Source organism: Cibotium barometz, chromosome 56 (genome assembly GCF_041138505.1).
Source record: "Cibotium barometz isolate CiBa-2024 chromosome 56, ASM4113850v1, whole genome shotgun sequence".
NCBI classification, from domain to species: domain Eukaryota; kingdom Viridiplantae; phylum Streptophyta; class Polypodiopsida; order Cyatheales; family Cibotiaceae; genus Cibotium; species Cibotium barometz.
The window spans coordinates 35,968,345-35,991,400 of NC_141101.1; the positions used below are offsets into that span (position 1 = coordinate 35,968,345).

Here is a 23,056-nt window from a genome sequence, read left to right on the forward strand (position 1 = left end):
GCATCTGAGATAGCTAGTTAATGAGTAGCCTCCTTGTCTCCTCCACAAGAAATAGACCAAGTAGCTCTAGACCCTTCTGAGATGAGCTTTAGCAGCTTCAACTCCTTTGGCTTTGGTGGCTCGATAGTTGATGAAATCTTCAAACATTTGAGCCCTTCTTTGGTCCCGTTCCCTCTTGGTTCTCCAAGCAAGGAATTCTTCATCTCTGAGTGGTCATCTGAACTGCTCAAAGTCAAGGTACTCTTCTGATGTCATGGCGGTGGTCTCATGAGAAATAGACTGTCGGCCTTGGTTCCCATCTTGAAAACTTGGATTGGCCTCATAGTTGTTCCCTTCATTAGGCCCTTGGTTTCCCTTTGTTGTCGACATGGCTCTGACACCCCAAGAAAGTTTTTTCAAGAGAAATCCAGCTCTGATACCACTATAAGCCCAGTGGGGCGTGCAGTGACAGACTGAACCATGTGTCCAAGAGATAAAGATATAAAGAGAGAGAGAGAGGAGAGAGAAAAGGGAATGGGGATCTTGCACAGTACACCACACTGAGTGGGAAACAGGCCCCGCCTCCTTTCAGGAATTTATTCAGGATCAGTCCACGGGCACACTGGCCAGGATCAATACAATCAATGAATACAAAACAAACAAATATGCCGATGTAGGATATCCAAATCTAAATCCAAGTCCAGAAACAAATCCAAGTCCAGAAACAGATCCAAGTCCAGATCCAAATCAAATCCAAGTCGAGATCCAGGTCCAAATCCAAATCCAAAACCAGGTCCAGATCAAGTACAAGTCCAGATCCATGTACAAGCTATATGTCTAAGTTTCATGTTCATAACCAAGTTCCATGCCCAAGCTTCAAGTCCAAGTTCAAGCTTTCATGTCCAAGTTCCATGTTCATGTCCAAGTTCCATGCCCAAGCTTCGGGTCCGAGTTCAAGCTTTCATGTCCACGTTCCATGCCTAAGCTCCATATCCAAGTTCCATGTCCATATATTCCAAGCTCGTACACAAGGTACACATGAGAGGTATGTAGATGATGAAGTATATGGCGACCAATAATAAACTCAATGCCCAATCCAGAGGTAGAAAGCGTTCCCCAACAAGGTTGAAAGAAAGCCGGCTGACGTTAGCAAAAACAGACGGCGCTGGCAGATCTGTTTGGTGGCAGATGATGGAGCTGGGTGGCACACAAGCAAGAGGCAATGCTTCTTATGGCGCAACCAGGTTCAGGTGGTTTTGTACAACAATATGGTGATGTTGGAAGCACACGGTAGTTGGCAGCAACAGTTGGTGGCACATCTTCTGTAGATGGCAACCAAACAAGGAGCAGCAGGTAGACGATGTCAGTTAGCAGCCGGCTGTAGACAGAGTTGGCTGCTGCTGTAGGGGGTTCGGAACAGCAGTACAACGGTATTGGCTGCTGCAGATGATAGAGAGGCGGTGCACAGTACAACAACAGGTGGCGGCCAGGTGGCTGGCGACAGCAGGTGCAGCAGGCTGGCTGGGTTGTGATTCACATGGTGCTAGTAGGCACAACCAGGCAGGGGAGGGGCACTGGCAGCAGCTGTAGAAGCAGCGCTGGCACCGGTATTGGCAGCACAGCCAGCACAAGGGGGTTGTGGGTGACACTGGGCAGTAGGTGGAAAACAGATGGCGCAAGCAATCGTTCTTCATGTGACGAACAACAGCTGTACGATGGCTGCACAGATGGGCAACAGAGCAGGTGTTGGTGGTCCTGATGGGTTGAAGGCGGGTGGTGCACACAGCCAAGAGCTAGTGGTGTTTGATAAAGATGAGGATGTCTTGTTCCAACCTTCAATAATGATGACCACCCTTAAAGATGATGGAGAGCTTCACACCCCCCCTTCATCCATGATGATGTTAATGAAGGTGAGGATAAACTCCAAGCCTCCATGGATGATGAGAAGGGAGGGGTTCCTTTATACCTTGGGGAAGCCTTGCTTTTTGCCAAAAGCTTGTCCATACTTTTGCTTTGCCTTTTTATGCTTTTGCTTTTCCCTTTTTGCCTTTGCTTTTGGTCTTTTTACTTTTATCAATAAAATATTACTCAACTTTTGGTGCTTTGCTTCTCTAGCTTTTTGGCCTTAGAGTTGCTTTTTGGCCTTAGAGTTGCTTTTTGAGAAAGCGCCTTTTAGCTTTTTGGCCTGGCTCAATCTCCTCTTTCCAATGATGCCCTTGGCTTGCGGTCAACCCTGTTTGACTTTTTGCTTATTCTTGCTTTTTGACCAAGGATGATGCTTTTTCTTAATCATCCCTCATGGACCCTGTCCCCATGTCTTCTTCCACCTCTCTGGAGTCCGGGCATGGGTTTCATCATGTGAAATAGAGCCAGGAGGGCCAAATAGTTACAGCTTGGGTATGGTTGCATTCATCTGCATAATCCTCTGACTAGTGCCTCCCAAGTGCTAGGTGCGAAGCGTTCTCTCATCCTCCATGAGACTCATGTGCCTCTTCCAATCCAGCACTAAGAGGAGAAGAGTTGCGTGGGCAGCCCCTTGGATATGCATGGCTGCCCCAAGAGGTCTACCATATTTAAACAAAATCAAGTCATTCCACACATGTTAGCCTCTTCAAATGACCACGGTGGAATATGAACCAAGAAGCTCGTCAGGCAATCCCAGGATCGGAGAAGAGATCTCACCAAGGGCAAGGAAGGTGGTCGGTGCCTTGCATCGAGCGTCACCACGAAACGTTTCATCCCGAAACGCGGAGTTCCAACCCGAAACGTTTCACTCTGTGACATGCACCAACTGAAACACTGGACCAAAACGCGTACATATATATATAAAGTCAAGAGAGATGATGCTAGGTCTACTATTTATTAGTCTCACAGAGGCTGATATTAGGGCACCATCTTCCCCTCTTATTGTAGCCATTGTCAGAGCATGGAGAAGCATGAGACCATTTTTGTGACAAAGGCTTCCTATGTCTTTGGATGAGGTTGGCCGACAACCTATTATGTGGAACGAGTTCATCAGGGATGAGGCCGGTTGGCCGCTTCGTGCATCTTGTTACATGCAGTGGTCAGGATGGGAGAGATGTGCATACACAGTGTTTGCTTGGAAGACCTTTAAGAGTCTTCCGGAGTATCGGAGAGCTGCATCCATTCAACATCTTAGGGGCTCTCGCATACGTATTGATCAGATTGATGCAGCTATTCCGCATGAGTGGCTCTCTGGGACCTTCCATGGAGATTCATCTGTGTGTTGGCTGGGAGTCTTTTCGAGGATATGCATACTTTTGTCGGTCATTTCTCTCCTGGGCTAGGAGGATTCAGATTGCATCATCTACTCTATCATGCCTGGAGGGAGATTGAAAAGATGTAGCATGGAGGGGATCATCCCAGATACTAGGCTTAGTCCAGTGAGGATTGTTGTTCGTTCGGGGAAGCATTGGTTCATTGACCCTTCTCCTCAGATAGTGACTCATGGCTCTTGGTGTTTGTGGCTATATGGTGATAGTCCTATCAGATATCTTTAGTGGGATCCAGGAGAGTGGGAGTGGATTGATGCTTTCGATCCTTTGAAAAGGCTTCCCTTTTTTAGTTTCATGGTGCGGAATGCCAAGCTTCTCCTCACTCAACACATGCATAGGTTCCCTACTTTGAGGCCTCATTGGGAGAGTTATGATATCTCTCTAGTGATACAATGCAATTCCAAACTCCTGCGTGTGGGTATATGCTATATATTTTGGCTGAGTTTGACTGGTTATGTAACTTGGTGTTAGAACAAAGTAAGTTCCTATGACTAGGCAGTTGATGGACACTATGAAGGAAGAATATTGGGGGGGAGGGTGGAGGGAGGCAAGTATTCATCACACTTACTTGCACATGCACATGTATGAATGAATGCAAAGTGTGCCCTTATGCATATAACTGTGTGCTTTTGATTTAAATTAAAATTGTTTAAGTAAATAATTTAATCTCTAGCGGGGCATGGTTGTTACACGTCTTATTTCATTGTGAAGTGAAACGAAGGGCATGGCTGGCACTACAAATATTGGCTGACATTTGAAAAAACAGTTACCACATTGCACTCTCTATGCAATATTGGCCTGGGAATGGAGTAGTTAGTCTAGTTTTTATCTCCAAATCTGTAATTTGGTAAGCTGAATTGAAGACAGTCAAGAAACCTCATTGTAGCTGAGGCTATGAGCAGGTTTCCTCGGGCTGCCCCTGGTGTTGTGGGTCTCAGGCTGCCTTTATGCACGGAGGAAGAGTTTTTGGACTCTAAGTTAGCAGATGATATGGCGTTGTTCCTTGAGGCTTCACATGCTTGTTTATGTGCTTTTTGGACAGCCTTGGAGGCCTTTTGTTTGGTAGCAGGTGCTACTATCAATTGGCATAAGTCAATTGGTTTTTGGATTAGTGATTCTCCTCTTGCAGATTGGGGTATAGATGTTGGTTTTACTTGGATTGAGAGAGGATGCTCTGCCAGATACCTTGGTTGTCAGGTGGGCGTTGACATCTCCCCTGCACAACAGTTTGCTCCAGTGCTCTTAAGCATTAAAAGCGAACTTCATCACTGGAGTAGGAGGAAGCTCGACTTGGCCTCTAGAGCTTTGGTGGTTAACCAAGTTTTGCTAGCCACGGCTTGGTTTATCGCTTTGTGCTGGATTTTTCATAAGGGCTGTAGTGGCCAGCTTCGTCGCCTTATTCGGAACTTTCTTTGGTTAGAGCTTGATGGAAATGCACACACCAAGGCTAGAGTTGCTCGGGAAACCATTATCAGGCCTAAGCAGGAAGGGGGATTGAATATCATTGACCCTAAGGTACTACCCAACATAAATGATAATTATAACTAAATACATGATTTTATACAACAATTGTGTATTCACAATGAAGAAACTTAATTTATGATGGTTTCTTGTAGATTTATTTCAAGGATATTGCTCCAAGGAGTATTCACTTAAAGAAGCCATTTGTCACCAAGGATTGTATTTTTTTTGGAGGAATTTTATCTTTTTGTAATCATGAATTGACAAGAAATTTTGTCTTGTTTTTAAAGTAGTGGCAAATGTATTACTCTTCAAATAATTTTATAAATGTTGGAGTGCACTCTACTATAAGGGGCCTCCTAATTTGAAAATGTATGGAAGCTTGATCTTTGTCTTATGATTTTAATTCCTACATATATGGACTATGGTAGAGCTAGATCAATGAGCTCCACCTCATGGTAGAGCTAGACTTCAAAGCATTCTACCTCCTCGACATGGTAGAGCTAGACTTGAAAGCGTTCTAGCTCTACCATATGGTAGAGCTAGATCAATGCATTCTAGCTCTTCCAAATCACCACATCTCATGCAGCAGATCACGAAGTGTGTCCTTGTTCGCGGAGGTGACTGGACTCTCAGCTCATGCTTTATTCTTTCGGATGCATTTCACCGCTTCCCTTCATTCCCCCTGGTTAGTTTTCCTACGGGCTTGGGACTGCCTGAGGAGTTTCTTGGTACACATCCCCCCCCACGTTCAGCGGAGGAAGTTAACCGGCAGCCCATTCTGTGGAATGATTTGATCTTAGATGTGCATGGTAGACCTCTTGGGACAGCTATGCATATTCTTTGGGCTGGCTGGGAGACCCTATGCCCCACAGTGCTGGCTTGGAAGAGGCTTCAGAGTCTTACTGAGGTACAGAGATTGGGTTTCACGTAGCATTTGAGAGGCTCTAGTCGGAGGATTGCACAGATTGATGCAGCCATTCCCAACCACTGGATTATTGGATCTTTCTTGGAAGGCCGTCATCATTCTTGGTTTGGGATTTCTTTTGGGACAGGTGTTCCTCTACAGGTTATGGGTCTCCCCTTGCTTAGGGAGGATGATGTACCGGTCTTTTTTTCTATACATGATGGATGGCAGCTGGAGAGATGTGACGTGCAGGACCTTATTGAGGGCCCCCAGATTCGTCCAGTCAGAGTTGTTGGCAGGTTAGGGAAGCACATCTTTGTTGACCCCCCCCCCAGGGATGATCACAGAGAGTGTTAGCCTTTGGTTGTATGGTGGCTGCCCTATCAGACATTTGCATTGGGACCCCGGTGAGTGGGAGTGGAAGGATGCTTGTAACCCTTTGAAAAGCATGCCTTTTTCAGTTATACGGTGCGGAATGCCAGACATCTTATCTTGGGACACATTCAGAGTGTCCCTACTCTTAGACCCCATTGGGAATCTTATGGCATTTTGAGTGACATTCAGAGAGTATTTTGGCGGAGATTGTGGCATTCTTATAGGAAGCCATAGATTTCCTCCTTTATTTGGGTTTCTCTTCATGGTGGTCTGGCCACCAATCAGTGGAGGTCTTACTGGTGCTTGCCTAGCATGCCCTAGATATGCAGGAGTTTTGGAGTCAGTTTACCATTGTTTATGGGAATGCAGGGAAGCACAGAGGGTTTGGTCTGCGATTGCACACCTCTTTGGTAGGATTAAGAGGGATGCTATCATTTCTTTTGGTTCTATAATTTGGTTGACATAGTCTGGGCCTCAGCTGAGATTCGAGGGGACTAACAGGAGCTTAGCCATTATGATTAGGCAAGGAGTTGCTCGGCAGTGTTGTCTTCAGGATTTGCCACTTTCACACTTTGTCCCTCCGGCACAGAGGTTAGAGAGCTCTTGGGAGATTATTGCTAGCATCTCAGCTCGGAATATCTGGAAGGCTAGATGCACCGAGGCCATTGAGGGTACTCCCGTTCTTGTTTCTCAATGTCTTTGCAAGATTTGGAGTGATATTATTCACACCATTATGGCTACCTGGGCCAGAATCCAGGGATCTTCGAGGGTTGCGGAGAGGAAGCGCGGCCAATTTATGAGAGAGTGGGACATTGGTATCTTTTTCACATCCTCTCGTTCGGGACCCTATTGGTAGCACAGGGCTCCTGATTGGTTGAGATCTCCACCTTGCATGGTGTGAAATCTCCATTTTGTAAAATTTTTTCATACTTAATAGAAGTCTCCTTTCTGAAAGAAAAAAGACAGTCAAGAGATCGTTCTTTCAACTGAATTTTGGGATTAGTCGGGGACAGGAATCTACTGCCGAAGTCTGTTGTTGAAGGGCTGAGGGACCATAGTGGGACTAAATGCTCTTCTAGGTGGGAATGATCCCTTTCGTAGGTTATTCTCCCCCCCCCCCCCCCCCCCCCCCCCCCCCCAACACACACACTTACACACCCGCCCGCTGGCCAACCCAAGGGCTGTAAAGCTGGTCGGCATGCCAGCTTTCTGCAAGGGATCTGGAAAGTGGGAAAGTAACCTATGGGCTTTAATCGCCTTTTTACATGCCCAACGCCTTTCCAAGGCTGGTCTATGGCTACATGAAGGCTGGAAAAAGCCCAGAAGCAGGTCCCCAAATTTGCTTCAGAGGTGAAGTTCCATGCTGAAGTCTGCCCATCATTGCTGTCCCATGTTTGCTCCATTTGCCCATGTACTGCTCCTATTGTTCTGAGCATGCCATTCTCTTAAGCTTTTCCTTTGGGCATTGAAGTTGCAGGTGTGCGTTTAGACTACCTGTACGCATCGCTAAAACTTCTATAATCCAATGACACACCGAATTTTCGTAAGTAGAGATGTGGTATTTACTGAAATCAGTTCAGCCAGTTCAGCCAACCCCTATTCAGGATATGCCTCAAGTTGAGTAGAATGTGAGACATTTGGAACAACCATCAAATCAGCCCCTTCTATGGAAGAGGTTGAAGATGCTGTCAGGGAAGAACAAACAGCCATACATGATGCTAAATATATGCCTAGATGGTTGCTGAAAACTTTGCACGATAGCAAAATTTCAGCTCCATTGACTGGAAGAACAAGGGCTAGTTCCAGCCATGTAGTGAATGTACAGCATGGAGAGTCTAGATTTACCATGGGGGGTCTGTATGATTCAGAAGAGCCTTCTTCTTTTGAAGAAGCACATGATAATGAGCACTGGGTGCAAGCCATGTAGGATGAGATTTCTTCTATCATGTACCATTGACAGGTACAGGGCAAGACTTGTGGCTAAAGGTTATTATGAGAAAAAGGGAATAGATTACGAGGAGACTTTTGCTCCTCCTACTAGGATGACTACAAAAGGTTTAGTTGCATTGGTTGCACATACATGATGGAAATTGCATTAGTTGGACATCATGATTGCATTTTTTGAATGAGGATTTGCAAGAGGAAGTCTATGTAAATCAGCCCATTGGCTTTGAAGTTCTTGGCGAGGAACATCAAATTTGCAGGTTACACAAAGCATTGTATGGCTTATAACAAGCTCCAAGAGCTTGCTATGATAAGATACATGCTCACTCGACCAGCCAAGGTTATGTGAATAGTCCAGTTGTGAAGCACTTTGTATGTGAAGAAATCTGGTGCCGAAATTCTCATAGTCATCATGAATATAGATGACATGCTCATAACAGAGACTTGTGAAGAGGAAATTTCAGATTTCAAGGTTGATCTGAAATGTGAATTTGATATATCAAATTTGGGGCCTTTACATTACTCACTTGGCATATAGTTCATGCATAGAGATGATGGCATTGTTATGCAGCAAACTAAGTACATAAAGAATTTGCTGAAAAGGTTTCACAAGGAAGAATGGAAGCTACTTTCTATGCTAGTAGAACCAGGTTTACGGCTTAGCATGCACGACATTGGTGAACCTTTTGATGCCAGCATTTCCAACCAAGCAGTTGGATGCCTCGTTTACTTGTGTAACATGAGGCCTGACATAGCTTTTGGGGTGTCTCTGTTGAGAAAATACATGCACAGCCCAAGAAAAAGCATTGGCAAGCTACAAAACAGATTTTTCAATATTTGCAGGGTTACCTTGGTATAGTTCATATCATACGTTTCATACTCCCAGAGAATGATAGGTATGATAAAGTATGATTCAGCTACTAGTGGAGTTTCATACATGGCCTTAAATTTGGGGCTATATATGCATGTGGGAGTTGGGACTTAAAAATATTAACAATTCGACACTTGAAAGTTGAAGGCTGAAAACTTGAATGTACATAGCACATATTATGTACTATATGTACTAATAAGTACGTGCAATACATTGGTACATTGTAGAGCTTTTGCATAGTATAGTGCCCACTGCCCAACTTGAGGCCCATGTTCTTGTGGTTTTTCCCTTGGATATCGAGTGTGAAAGGACACTTTATCATACCCTTTGTACTTGCATATTATATTGGATGTTAAAATGTGCTAGGATTGACTTGCACAAACCCTCCACGCATTCTTGGTGTGCTCTTGGTGTCTCTCTATCTCTGTGCATCTCTGCAAGTTCTGTGTATTGCTTTGGAGCAAACCCTATCCCTAATACTTGACTCCTTTGAGTGTGTGAACATTACCTTATGCATTGTCAGCGCTAAGCTTCAACACACTTTGGAGTAGCAAGTAGAGTTTTGCTATCATGCTCAAGAGCCATTTCTACTCTGATGGGCAGTAGATGCGACAAACACTTCTTTGCTAGACATGGTCCACCTCATAGCAAAGAAAGTGTAAGACAATCGCAAGGAACTCATGGTGTACACCACTCGGACCTTGACATGGTCAGAAGGATTGCCTCCAATTTTTATAGCCAGCTCCTTATAGCAAAGGATCATATGGTATACCCCCCAAAGAGATACAGTGCTTAAGAAAGATTTGGGATTTCTTGCCTTGGATGATCTTAGAGGACATGTGTGCTGCGCTTGACGCCCCCTTCTCCATTGTGGAGTTCGGCTGGCACTTCATGCATCACCTCATCATAAGAGTCCAAGGGATGATGGTCTTTCCCCCATTTTCTTTCTGTGTTTTTGGGACGACTTTGGGGAAGAGATTACTTTAGCACTCTAGGAGATGTGGTACACGTGGACTATGCCATCCTTCCTTACAGATGGTCTTATCCACCTTATTTCAAAAGTGGGTGATAGAACGAACATTGCCCAGGGGAGACCTATCTTATTGCATGGGACAACATACAAAATACTTGCCAAGGCAATGAGCATGAGGTTGCAACTAGACTTGCAGGCTGTGATTCATCATGATACACAGAATGGGTTCCTTCAAGGATGAAGCTTTTTTTAGAACATTGTCTCTTTTCGAGAGGCTGTTGAATGGACTAAGGCAAGCAATCAACCCCTAGCCATTTTATTACTGAATTTCGAGAAGGATTTTGACATTGAAATGCATATACCACATTTCATCCCATCAGCTCTTGAGCAAAAAGTGTCCTGACAAAATCTTTCCGTATCTGCAGAGTGAAGCTGGTCCCTTATGAGCTGCTTTCTGCAGTGAGCAAAAACACCACCAAGCTCCTGGACATTCCATGAGACAACTCTCATGGCTTTTGATCGTGAAATTTGGCACTTGACCTAGTGCCAGATCTAGGGTGCCTCCCATAAGTGTTACTGAGAGGCGGAAATTTCTCTGGAGTATAGGTAACCGACAGGAAGGTAGGAGAATGTAGTGCATGGTTACCACTACCATGCGACTGCACACTACCATGAGACTGCAGTGCATGTACATCCAAATATCACACCATGATTGCCCAACTGAACTGCATCCTCATCATGAGCATTATCATCTGTAGCCAAGGATGCTTGTCACCCCGTCTTACCCACTGTGTACAACATAGGGTATAGGAGCGGCTGGAAGTGGGGCCATGTGATGGGGCGCCTAGGGGGTGCATCTGTGCTGCTTCCTAGCGCTGTCCCTAGATCTAGGACAATCTCTAGCAATGTGTCCTTGTTGGCGACAAACATGACACTGTTTTGGCCTGCCAACAACCTCCATCCGTTGCCGAAAAAACGAGCCATCAGGTCCGAGTAGCATAATGTAATCATCGGTAATGGAGGGATCGCTTACGAGAACCATGACTTGAGGTACCCAATTGAGACTGGCGGTAGCTGTTCCTGCAGCTGGGGAAGGCAATTCTGGAAGGACAGGTACATCCAGAACCTACCCAAACGCTGATCCTATGGAGGTCAACAACTTTCAATCATAGTTGTTTCTCGTACCGGTACGAATGGGTTCGTATGGTACGGTTCGTATAGTACGATACCGTACGATATCGTACCGTATGAGTTCCCCCCCCCCCCCCCCCATTTTTTTCCTTGAAAAAAAAATTCCAAATGCTAAAAAAAAATATAGAAACCCTGCTTTACGAAGATCCCAAATGCTCGCAATACTTTGCAACTTTCGTGTCCACTCAGTATTCCATATGGGGTTGTTGAGAGACCTAAAAAATCTGGCGAGGTAGACTGGTAGTGTACACTTGATTGGTAGGATGAGAGAATCTTGCTACATCACTTGGGGATCCCTGGTATAGGTAGGCTAGACAATTAGATTCTCAAGTTATGCACGAGGGAGAAGATTCGGACATGGCCATTTTGATCTAGAGAGGAGTCCCTAAACTTATCACCCTAGATGCACTCCTCGTATTTGTGCAAGGACGGTCCCTTAGTCATAAACGCTACATTGGGAGACCTTTGGTATTGTATTACCCATCCAGGTTCTTTTTTGGAGACAATCGGGAGATCCAACCGGGAGAGACACATATCCATGTTCTGGTTCCTCAAGCACTGTAGACTCCTCCCCTCCCAACCTTCCCTCACATTCAAGCTTGAAGCTCCATAGGTTGTAAGTGCAAAAAATAAAAACCGTATTTTATCGTACGGTATCCGAAAATTTCATATCGTACCAAAAATTCTCGTACGGTATCGTATCGCACGGTATCGTATTTTCGTACCGTGACAACCATGCTTTCAATATATCCATGGGAAGGACAGGGAATCTGAGGAAAATTGGACTGTGGTTGTGGTCCTCTGCCACGATCGAAATTCCACTGGTAGTGGATAATGAAGAGTTTCTTGGGGCCAAGAGGAAACGAATGCCAGCAAGTGCTTGAGGAGTAGGGTCCTCTGAATTGAAGTTGATTTGGAAGAATCTTGTTCGTGCGTGGATGAAATGCGAGGCCAAAGCGCAATGCTGCCAAAACCCTATCTCTGGCTTGAGATTGGAAGGGACGAGACCCATAGACTCTGCCAATGAGAGCGGTCTTCAGCTCGTTGTCGAAATCAGCTTGGAGGATGAGAAGCTCATCTTTCGAAAAATTAACAGGTCTCCTGGCCGGTGAGGGTGAGGAAGGATAGGCTGGGCAGAAGCATAATGCCGATCAAGGGATGGGCTGCTGGCTTGAACACAACAAAAATTATTCCGTATGTTGAGGACAGGCAAAGAAGCGGGAGAGGAAGAATGGCGGGCATGAGGAGATTAGCAGGCAGAGGAGGAGAATGATGGGCAGGAGGAGGAGAATGGCGGGCAGTGGAAGGGAATGGCGGTCAGGAGGAGAATGGTAGGCAGTGGAGGAGAATGGCAGGCAGGAGGTGAAGAAGGCGGGCAGGTGGAGAGATGCACAGGAAGGAGGAGCGTGAAGGCTGGGGCACAAGCGCGCACTTTCATAATATTGGAGTACATCCAAGCTTACAATCTAAGAGTTTTTGGCAAAAGTACAATAGCAAGACTTGACAAATTGAAACAAAACAAGAAAATGTGTACATAAAGATATGAAGTAAAGAATACAAAATTTTATTTTGAATTAACCAAGTAACACTTTGAATTTTATGTCTAACAAATTAACAACATAAACAAAGAAAGAGAGGCTTTTTCCCACTCTAGGTGTCTTTTGGCAATCACTGGATGTTATGAACCCGTATATTCTTTTTACAAAAACAAAGGTCTACTGATACTTTTTGAATGTATAATCCCATTTCAGGATATTGAAACTTAGATGTCAAGTCTCTAATGGTTGTAGGCAGCTGCAAAATTCTGCTTGGTGGAATGATATTGACATGATTGTATTGCAGGGAAGCCGGTGTTTGGAACACTTATTTGTCTAGTTCACAGGGGAATTCCAGTAAGACTCTACTGGACTGCAAGCTTTTTCATTTCCAATTTTGAGATAAGCGTGATGTCGAGAATATGAAAAATCATGATACTCACAGAGGTTCTTAGTTTTATTTTCTGTGCTAACCTTTGTGCAGTTCAAAACATCAATGTGATCTTTCTTGCATGTGCATACAACAATGGTCACATGTTGCACAGGCATGCCCTATGCTGTATAGGTGCCAGTGTTGCAAGGCATTTGTGAAATGGCTTGTATGAAATGCGTTTCAAATTTTTTTTGGGCATATTTGTTACCTCTTAAAAACGTTTCTTAAACGTCTTATACAATGAAGGGGGTATAACATGCCTATTTAGGTCTATTGCATGCAAAATATTTCTGTTTTTTTGGCTTGCCAACATCAACACCGGTCCAAAATTTGCAGGATAGATGTAGTTCCTACTCCTGACCTATCGCCAGAGACCTGGTCTCTAGGCACTTGTCAGAGATGGGAGATATTTCCAGCATTGCTTCATGGCATATATGGCGGGCCCGATGCAGTGAGGCCCCACCTCCCTCCTGTCACCACCAGCAGCACAGCTGAGTTGATCCACTCCATTTGGACTGATATCATTCATACCCTCCGCGGTCAGTGGGGGAAGCTTTATGGAGGTTCGGATTGCATGCGCAAGCGATGAGAGCCTTTTCTGCGTATATGGCACTGGGATCGTTTTCTGTGTGATCGGGATGGTGAGATCACTTGGCATGAGAGGCCTTCTTGTCACACTGGGCAACACTTTGAGAAAGGTGGACCACATAGCGATGCTCACTCGACACCACCGGGATACATAATCTCTGGATAAGAGAAGCATCAATAAAATTATGAGTACTACCTTTGAAGTGTGAAGTTTCAACCCTGAACTACCTCGCCATTTGCTTGTTTTGTTGTCTTCCCTTGTGTTGAAACTCAGGGTCCAACACATATGCTTCACTATGGAGTGAAGAAAAGTACTGGTTCCATCTACCACCACCAAGTTCCTCCGGCTCCTAAAGCCTAGCCCGATCCGTCTCAATGGTGTGGATGTTCCAATCATCCAATCCATTGCGTCATAAATCTTTTCCATGTACGGTACAATTGGCAAGCAAATAAAAAGCAGATGCTTGACTTCAGGTAAAAAATCACCCTGTACGATAGTGGTGAAACAAAGTTTCCCCAATGCCACCTTTGAAGTAGGCCAAGCTGGCCACTCTGGGCTTGCCACCGTTTGCTTCAATGCAGGTATCTGGCTATATAGACAACGAAGCATAAGAAAGTTATAAGCAAAGCGAGTCTCAGAGTATTTGAGAAGCTCTTTGTTTGCGAACTTTCGATACAATGCTAAGGAGAAGTGGTAGCGTGTGATGAATGTGATTATCTCCTTGCCTATATCAATCCAGCTTTTGACCCAAGAAAACTAGAGAATGGCCTTCGGAGCATTCTAACATGCACAAGGGGTTATAGAATGGCCCTAGGGCCATTCTTCTATGCACAATGAGCTTTAGAATTGACCCAATGGACCTTTCTAACTTGCACCAATAGTTGAAACAAGGTTACAGAATGGTCCTAGGGCCATTCTTCAATGCCTTATGGTCAATATGGATATCTCTGTCAGAATACGCAGCGGAGATGATGATCAGATCTGGGAACACAAGAGCAAAACGCAGTGTAGAAAATCACAGCACAAGAGAGAGAGAGATAGAGGCGTGCAACTCTGCTCTATATACACAAGAAGATCCCGAGTATGATGATACAAAAGTGGTGGGGAGCATGGGGCCTATTTATATGCCCCATGCATGCAGTCGGCCAGCGCTAGTGGCTCTCCACGACTGCATGAAGCAGTCGGCCAGCAGAGAAAACTCCACGACTACTGACTAGGCAGTCGGCCAGCCACACGACTGCTGAATGGGCAGTCGGCCAGCCACCAGAGACTCCTGCCAACATCTGGCATCCATCCACACCACGGAAAAATGGGAAAAAATAGGGGAAAAATGCGGGGAGTGAGGAAAAATGATAAAACACCTCATAAGGGCGGGCACACCCACAACAAAGGCCCTGGTGTATAAAAATAGACAGGAGATGACTTCTAACACCCCCTCTCAGCTCCTGGCTGTGAAACCAACCACAGGGAGCTGGGGTGCCGCCTGAGCAAATCCTGAGATAGCGACTTCGTGAAGAGGTCCACCGTACTGTCCTCCGTCGAACAGAACTCTAGCAAGATGTCATCAGCAACGATCTGTTCACGAACAAAGTGCCTCTGGATGACCATGGGTTCCACCAGTGGAAGCCCAAACCTGCAATGCAACCTCTGCATCCTCACCACCTCACAAGCAGCATCACAAACAGCCCGGTACTCTGCCTCTGTCCTCGACAAGGCAAAAGATGATTGTCTCTTACTGCTCCGTAAAACTTCTCCTGGGCGTGAAGTAGATCTCCTCGTGTCCGGATCTCCTCCCCAAACCGAGTCACTTCAACCGTGGAGTCGGACTCCATCGAACAATCCCCCTCCTGTGTACAAGAGTCCATGATCCTTCGCATGCCGCAGAAACCACAGGAAACACAATCCTGCCTCCCAAAGAGTCATCCGCAACCATGAGCTCAACTGCCTCACTAGGAAGCTCCTGTCCAATCTGGTGTCCATCAACCATATCAATGAACCATTCTGCTTCTGAAAAGAGGCATCACACTGCTCACAAGGATCAACACCTGTTACGGTGCAAAAACAAGTCATGGAAACCTGATGAAGACCAAGCAAGGCCTTCTGAAACCTGTCAACCACCCCCTCTGAATCCGGAACCACAAAGCCTGGAGTATGCACCTCCTTCTGCAAGTAATCAACTGCCACCTGCCTGGCTTTCCGAAAGGTCACCATGGAAAGAACATCCTCATCTAGAGGAGGTTCTTTGTCCTGAATACTATGAGACATCAGAGCATAAGTTACCTGTGCAGTTTCCTCTGACTGACGAACACAAGAACTACCAACATCAGTACTGGAGAGTTCCTGCCAACTGCCGCCATCTACTGGCAAGCTATCCACCATCTGGTCCCGGAAAGCCTGTACTCGCAGCATATCCACACTTAAGTGGCCATTACCAGACTGCCACTCATCACAAACCTGAGGACCTGGGAGAGAGAGTGCTGAAAGCTTGTAAACTCCATTCTCCACTCCGCCTTCCCAAACCACTAAGCCTGTTGCTTTGTCCCGGAGAAAATGCTCATCAAACTCCACCCGTACGCCAGTCTTGCAAACTTGATGCACTGACAACAGATGAAAACCAAGTGATGGAACATACAACACCTGGGAGGAATGCTTCCCCCCTCTGCCATCGGGAACTATCTTTATCCTGTCCTCACTGTGAACTGGGATAGTGGATGTATCCCCAGTAAGAATGTGACCAGAAAACCTGCAGAGATCTTTATCCTGCCCTCACTGTGAACTGGGATAGTGGATGTATCCCTAGTAAGAATGTGACCAGAAAACCTGCAGAGATCTTGTAAACCAGAGCGGGAAGGAGTCATGTGCCTGGAAGCACCACTGTCTAGAATCCACTCCCGAGTATCCGTCGCGGAGAGTCCTCCAATCTCCTCCCTGCCCGAAGAAAATGAAACATCGGTGTCCATCACCTCCAGGTGCACAAAAGCCGGAGTCTTCATGATTGCTACTGAGGAATCTTCACCCTTCTCGGTCTTCCGCTTGGGACACTGCCTCCAATAGTGGCCTTTCTTGCCACAATCATTACAGGTCCTCTCTGCCTTTAGTTTCTCGCGGTCAGTAACGGACTTCTTCTCAGAAGACTTCTCCGACGAAGCCTTCCCTTTGCCCGTGTTACGGCCTTTCGACCGTTGGCCAGTTAAGGCCTCCGAACCTCCACCCTGAGGAGGGTTCGTGAATCGTTCCTCCTGGCCCAGGACCATGGGCACAAGCTCCTCCCACGTGATGGTGCTGAGCCTGCCAATGGTAATCAAAGACGAGTAAAATGCTGAGTACTGAGAGGGCAAGTGCGACAGCAACGTTATGGCCATGTCCTCTGACGATATCTCTTTCCTAGCCTGAAGAACTTCCTGCTGAAGAGCCTGCAGCTTGTTAATATGCTCCCGCATCGTCGCCGACTTTGCAGGGCTCATAACCCGCATCTGTACTTCCAAGGAAATCCTCTTCATGGGCGATACCCTGTTGTAAAGAGAGGCCAAATGCTGCCATAAACCTCTGGCCAGCGTCATATGCTTTACATGATTGATTACCTGCATTGTGCAGTTGAGAAAGATAAACGAACGGACACTGGCGTCGACACGATCCCACATCTGTGTCTGAGCCTCCCGGTCCTTTCGGATCGACGGTAACTCCCCTTCCTCTACTTCCGGCCGTGGAACCCCAACAACGACGAAATCAGTGAGGTTGTAAGACTCCAAAACAGATTCCATCATAACCTTCCATATGCCGTAGTTTTTCCCGTCCAACTGACGGTCCACCGGGAACGTTGGGAGTGTCGGGATCTTCACATGCCTCTCGGCCATCTCAAACAGATCTGCCATTGCGGGGATGTACTCTGAAAAGGGTGGGTGGGTGGGAACAAAGAAGAACTAATACCTGCAAGTGGCTGTCCAGCAAATCAGCCCGCCGTCCTCTTGCTTCTCCTCTTCCCGAACAGTCCCAAACAGTCCACCAATCAGCAACACAACAGTCCTCCTCTTGCTCACACAAATCCCAAGAACTATCTAGAGCCTAGGTTGTGATACCATGTCAATATGCAGTGGAGATGATGACCAGATCTGGGAACACAAGAGCAAAACGCAGTGCAGAAAATCACAGCACAAGAGAGTGAGAGATAGAGGCGTGTAACGCTGCTCTATATACACAAGAAGATCCTGAGTATGATGATACAAAATTGGTGGGGAGCATGGGGCCTATTTATATGCCCCATGCATGCAGTCGGCCAGCGCTAGTGGCTCTCCACGACTGCATGAAGCAGTTGGCCAGCAGAGAAAACTCCACGACTACTGATTAGGCAGTCGGCCAGCCACACGACTGCTGAATGGGCAGTCGGCCAGCCACTAGAGACTCCTGCCAACATCTGGCATCCATCCACACCACGAAAAAATGGGGAAAAATGTGGGGAGTGAGGAAAAATGATAAAACACCTCATAAGGGCGGGCACACCCACAACAAAGGCCCTGGTGTATAAAAATAGACAGGATATGACTTCTAACAATCTCTGCTCTAATAATGCCCCTGCAGCTTTGTTTGTACTCTCCAAATTAGATACAAATTGTACAACATTATTTGGTCCCACATACTCCACTGCCTCACTCCACATTTCACAAAGATCAGGTGCTGTTTTTCTTGGCGCACACCACTTTCTGTGGACTGAATGTACAAAGCCTTGTCCCGGCTTGATGCAAGGACACCCTCCAAAGAGTGGCTGTGTATATCACTCCAGCCATCTCCCATCGTCCCATTTTTCCTTCACACGAACTAAGACATCATTAATGCTAGAGACCTCATCTTGCAGAAGTCTGTAATGCAATGCATCATGTTTGGGTGCTTCATAAGTTGGCTCAAAGGCTGCAATTTCAGCTACCATCTCCTTGAAGAAAGGAGATGGGGCCACATTAAAAGGGATACCATAGGAGTAAAAAAAGCACACTACAGTTGCATCTACTTGTGCTTTCCTTTGAGCATGCCATGTAGTGTGAAGGGTGCTTTGTTTTACCTTTTGTTTGGGATGGAGTAGCTGGCGGAAGATGCTCGAAACATGGTGGTTGCACTCCGTCGACTCCCTGAGAATTGGCTGTGTCCATGACCCTGAGTGGGAGTAGGTCCACTTCTAGCATTTGTTTTGAGTTGCGGATATAGCTTGAGTCTGTCTTTGGCTTTTTGGACCATGGTACATTTGATAATCACGCTTCATCCTTGCAGCTTCAACTGTGCGGATCTGCTTGACACTTTCCGATGCCATATCCACTGACACCAACTATGTACAGACAAATCAGTCAATACATGTGTGGCTCTTTCTCTTGAAGAGAAGTTTGTTTATGATGCACTTGCTGAAGATTTTGCGGATAATAGAAAGCAGTGGAAACATCCGGTGCTTGAGCATCACTATGACATTCTTGTGCCTTCAATTGTCACCCCTCTCAAGCATTTTTTTGAAAACATAGTGGTGATTTTCTTCCATGGGAAAATGCCTCAGGCTCAAGAAGTGGCGTAGTGGTTGAAATTAGTTTTGCAAGGGGATTTCGTTGATGGGGTGTATTGGGCTTCTCGTGGCTTTTTTGAAGTGCTTTTCTTAGATAGCATACATCGTACTATGCTTTTGGAAATGTCGCTGCCATCCATGTATGGCACACAGATGGTGCATGTATTGCCCTGGTCACCTAGTAAGGACTATCACAATGTGATAAAGCATAAATGCCCAGTGTGGGTGGAAGTGCTGCATTTCCCGCAGGAATTCAAGGCTCATCTCCGAGGCATAGCTGCATTGCTGGGTAAGGTTATATGCCCTCCTAGACACACAGGAAATGGAAATCGTTTTTGTATTTTGCGGGACATGGCCCACTATCCCTTACATTTCCATTGGGGTGAGCAGACCTGGATTTGGGCCTTTAGCTATTGGCATAAAATATTATTAGCTTAATTGGGGTGTGTTTGCTGTGGCGAGTGTTTCCAATGTCGTAAATTTGGGCACATGGTTTCGCAATGTTCATTTGTAATACACCAACCCCCTCTAGAGGGTGTATTCCCACCTCAGAAACAGGAAGTTGTGCAACATGCAAACAAGGTGGTTAACATAGGAGTTGGGGTTAAGATGCAGGACAAGTACAGGTTAATAAGCCCTCGATGTATAATGGAACTCCAGCAAATAATAAATCAACAATTTCTGGAAAGGAAAAAGTAAAAGGGAAGGTTGACAAAGATGGATTTGTGACTCCAAAGAAAACAGCTAAGTAGCCGCCCCAGTCTACATATCATATCCAGAATTGGATTGAGCCACAAACTATATGATGTTAGAATCAAAATCCTTCTCAGATGTGTTTAGAAATTGGGCGGAAGTTTGTAAAGGAGGCACACAAATTATAGATAAAAATGATGTTATGTGGCATGTATTACATGATGCTGGTGGTGACCATAGCATGGATGTGAATCAGCGTTCTTTTACTTTTGCTGATAGATGATTCGAGTAAAGTGTGTGACTTGCAATGTTTAGGGCCTCTGTGATCGAAATAAATGGAGGCGTTTGCAGCTAGTGCTTGAATTCAATGATCCTCATGGGAGATGGATGGTTATGCAATGTATGTTGTAGCAAGAAGTAAATCAGTTTGTAGGACTTTATGCTTCTCAATTGTTAACGTGTGCAATGCATCCAAATGACGCTGCATCCCCTTTGGAGAATCTGAGATCAGCACAATATCACCAGCATACATTAACGGCGGAATCCATGTCCTTGCTAGCTGTGCTCCTTTGTCACCCTCCCGCTCTACATAGTCCGAAACCTCATCCACATACATCCCAAATAAGGTGGGAGAAAGGGGGCAGCCCTGTTTCACCCCAATAGTGGAGTGAACCATCTCAGATATACCCTGAGTAGTACGTACCTGCCCCACAACTGTCCTGTATAAAGCCATGATTCCCCAAATCAGCTTCATGGGCACTCCCATCTCCTGTAGTCTGTGCATCACATGGCTCCGATGGGTCTGGCAGGGGCGGCTGTCCTGGTGCTGTGTACAGGGATGCTGCATACTCTCCCCAAATCTCTGTGGAGGTAATGGCTGGTGATGGTGAATGCTCATGGAATAGTCTCCATGCCTCGCCTGAGTCCTGACTCATAAATAACTGATACAAATCCCTCTCTAACTGAGCAAGATAAGCCCTCTTCTTTCGTTGCACTAGGCGCCGGAAGGTAATCCATGACTGTCTATGAGTGGTAACACCCATGAGCACCTCTCTCTGTAATCTGATCCTCATCTCTCTGCACTCATCATACCAGCTGTTCTGGGGCATGTTCCCAGATCGTCTCCGTGTAGGCTGACTATGGGGATATGCCTCTGATGCTGCAGCATGAAGCGTTTCTATCAATATCTGAGTGAGCTCATCTAATGGCCGTCCCGGCTCCTCTCGGCACATAAGCGTTTGTATATCTCATCCGTGTACAGGGTGTCAGTCTCCCTCGTAAAGGTATAAGGAGTGTGTGTGGAGACCTGTCCCAATGGAGCGGTGCTGAACTGAAATGTGAGAGTGAAGGACAAGATAGCATGATCCACTGCTACTCCAACCGGCCTAGTGCCTACCATAAAATCCTGAAAAGAGGAATGAGATTGGGCTGAGCCATAACATAGTCCACTGTACTAGCACCATGCCGATGTGGAAAGCTAGTGAAACCGCCCGCTGTCGGGAATCTCTGTAGGCCATTCAAGATGGCCAATCCGTGTGCAGTCCCCATGTCTATCAAATATCGCCCATACACTGTATGTTCCTCATCTTGTGAGAGTCTAGATAGGCCCATATCCCTAACATCAAGCTCCCTCAACATCTCCTCTGAGGTATCATAAAATACTGTCTGGTTATGGGCGGTCGTGGCTTTGAAGTCCCCCAAGAGAATGATGTCACCATCCCTGGAGAACTCTCAAATGTCATCCAAAATAGAAAAGGGAGACTGCCCGTGCATACACTGATGTACTAGGAGCAAAATAGCATATAGCAATGTAGAGATATCTGCCCGCCTCTGCCCTCAGTCTAACCCACATGTACCTAGCCTGCTCATCTCTGCGGACTATAGGTATCAGTGGCTGCAGCTCCTCTCTAAACAATACTGCCACTCCTCCTGAGCCTTGTCCTCTATGCTCTGAACGAGTCTCCTGTCTACAAGCTGTCCCATTGGTATCCACTAACATGTGGCATGGAATGTCCAGGAGCGTGATGCGTCTCATAGTAGAAGATGATGTCCCTCCCAGTGAAACTATCCTCAAAAGCCCCTACATCAAGGCGTAGAGATCCATTACAATTCCAAGTAGCAACTTTGAGTGTAGTCCCATAGGTCTCGCGCCATCATGAAGAGCGCCTCTCCATAATCACCACTCTACCATCTCTATAGAAGGCCACTTTCCCTTTCTCTCGGGCTGCCCTTCTCTCGGGCATAACTTCTTTCATGTGGGCAAGTTGCGAGAGTGTGAGGTCATCTCCAAGAAATATTCCCGTCTTCTTGAGTGTAGGACGTCTCTTCAAGAAGTCCTTCTTCGCTTCCATGGAGGGGAAACGAATGATAAGTGCTCTCTCCTTAGAAGATTCGCCACTACCTGCTCTCTTCTTTCCCACTCTCCATGCCTTTGTGTGCGTGGCTTCAATGCCCATCATAGAGAAGAGCTCCTTGGTTTCCCCTTCCGCATCATCACGGTCTTTTAGACCGGACACTCGTACATGTAAGGCCCGGGGCTTCCTCCTTTGCTCCTCTTCAAGGGTCATGTTGATGATGGTGGGAGTGGGGATGGGTGGCGATTCTTTACCTTTCCCTTTCTTGGTGACCTCAATCCATTTCTCTGCCTTGTCCATCTTCTTTTGTGTCTCTGTGATCACCTCCACCCATGAACATGTCTTCTCTTTATGTTGCTCCTCCTCCTCTCGAATGATCCTCATTTGTTCTTCCCACAGCCAATGGACTGGAAATTAATCCATGACACTTGCGTGCAGCGGGAAACAGCACCAGCATGGCGGGGGGGGTGTGAAAGAGAGAGAGAGAGTGGCGGGACGGGCCAGCCCAGGTGGGAGAGAGGGGGGGTGGCGAGCAGGGGCGAACAGCGAGCGGGGGTGAACAGCGAGCGGGGGCGAACAGCGAACAGGGAGAGAGGGCGGGCGGGGACGCGAAACAGAGAGAGAAAGTGTGGCGGGACGGGCCAGCCCAGGCGGGAGAGAGGGGGGGCGGCGAGCAGGGGCGGGGGCGAGCAGGGGCGAGCGAGGGCGAAAGAGAGAGAGAGAGAGTGGCGGGACGGGCCAGCCCAGGCGGGAGAGAGGGCGGGCGAGCGAGGGCGAAACATAGAGAGAGAGAGAGAGAGAGAGAGAGAGAGAGAGAGAGAGAGAGAGAGAGAGAGAGAGAGAGAGAGAGAGAGAGAGAGAGAGAGTGGCGAGACGGGGCTACAAGGAGAGAGAGAGAGGGGAGGGATGGCGGGGCTCT

General features: G+C 46.6%; 1 protein-coding gene across 2 annotated transcripts in view; it reads left to right on the forward strand.

Moving 5' to 3' along the window:
- Positions 1-23,056, forward strand: part of IMPL2 (inositol monophosphatase family protein) — a 160,963-nt gene that overhangs the window by 72,282 nt on the left and 65,625 nt on the right. For both annotated transcript variants that reach the window (XR_015264906.1, XM_086791542.1), the window contains exon 4: positions 12,840-12,889. Coding sequence is in view for 1 of the 2 variants with exons in the window: in XM_086791542.1 (XP_086647668.1) it covers positions 12,840-12,889 (50 nt within the window). In the remaining variant the exon portion in view is untranslated. The remainder of the gene's footprint in view (positions 1-12,839; positions 12,890-23,056) is intronic.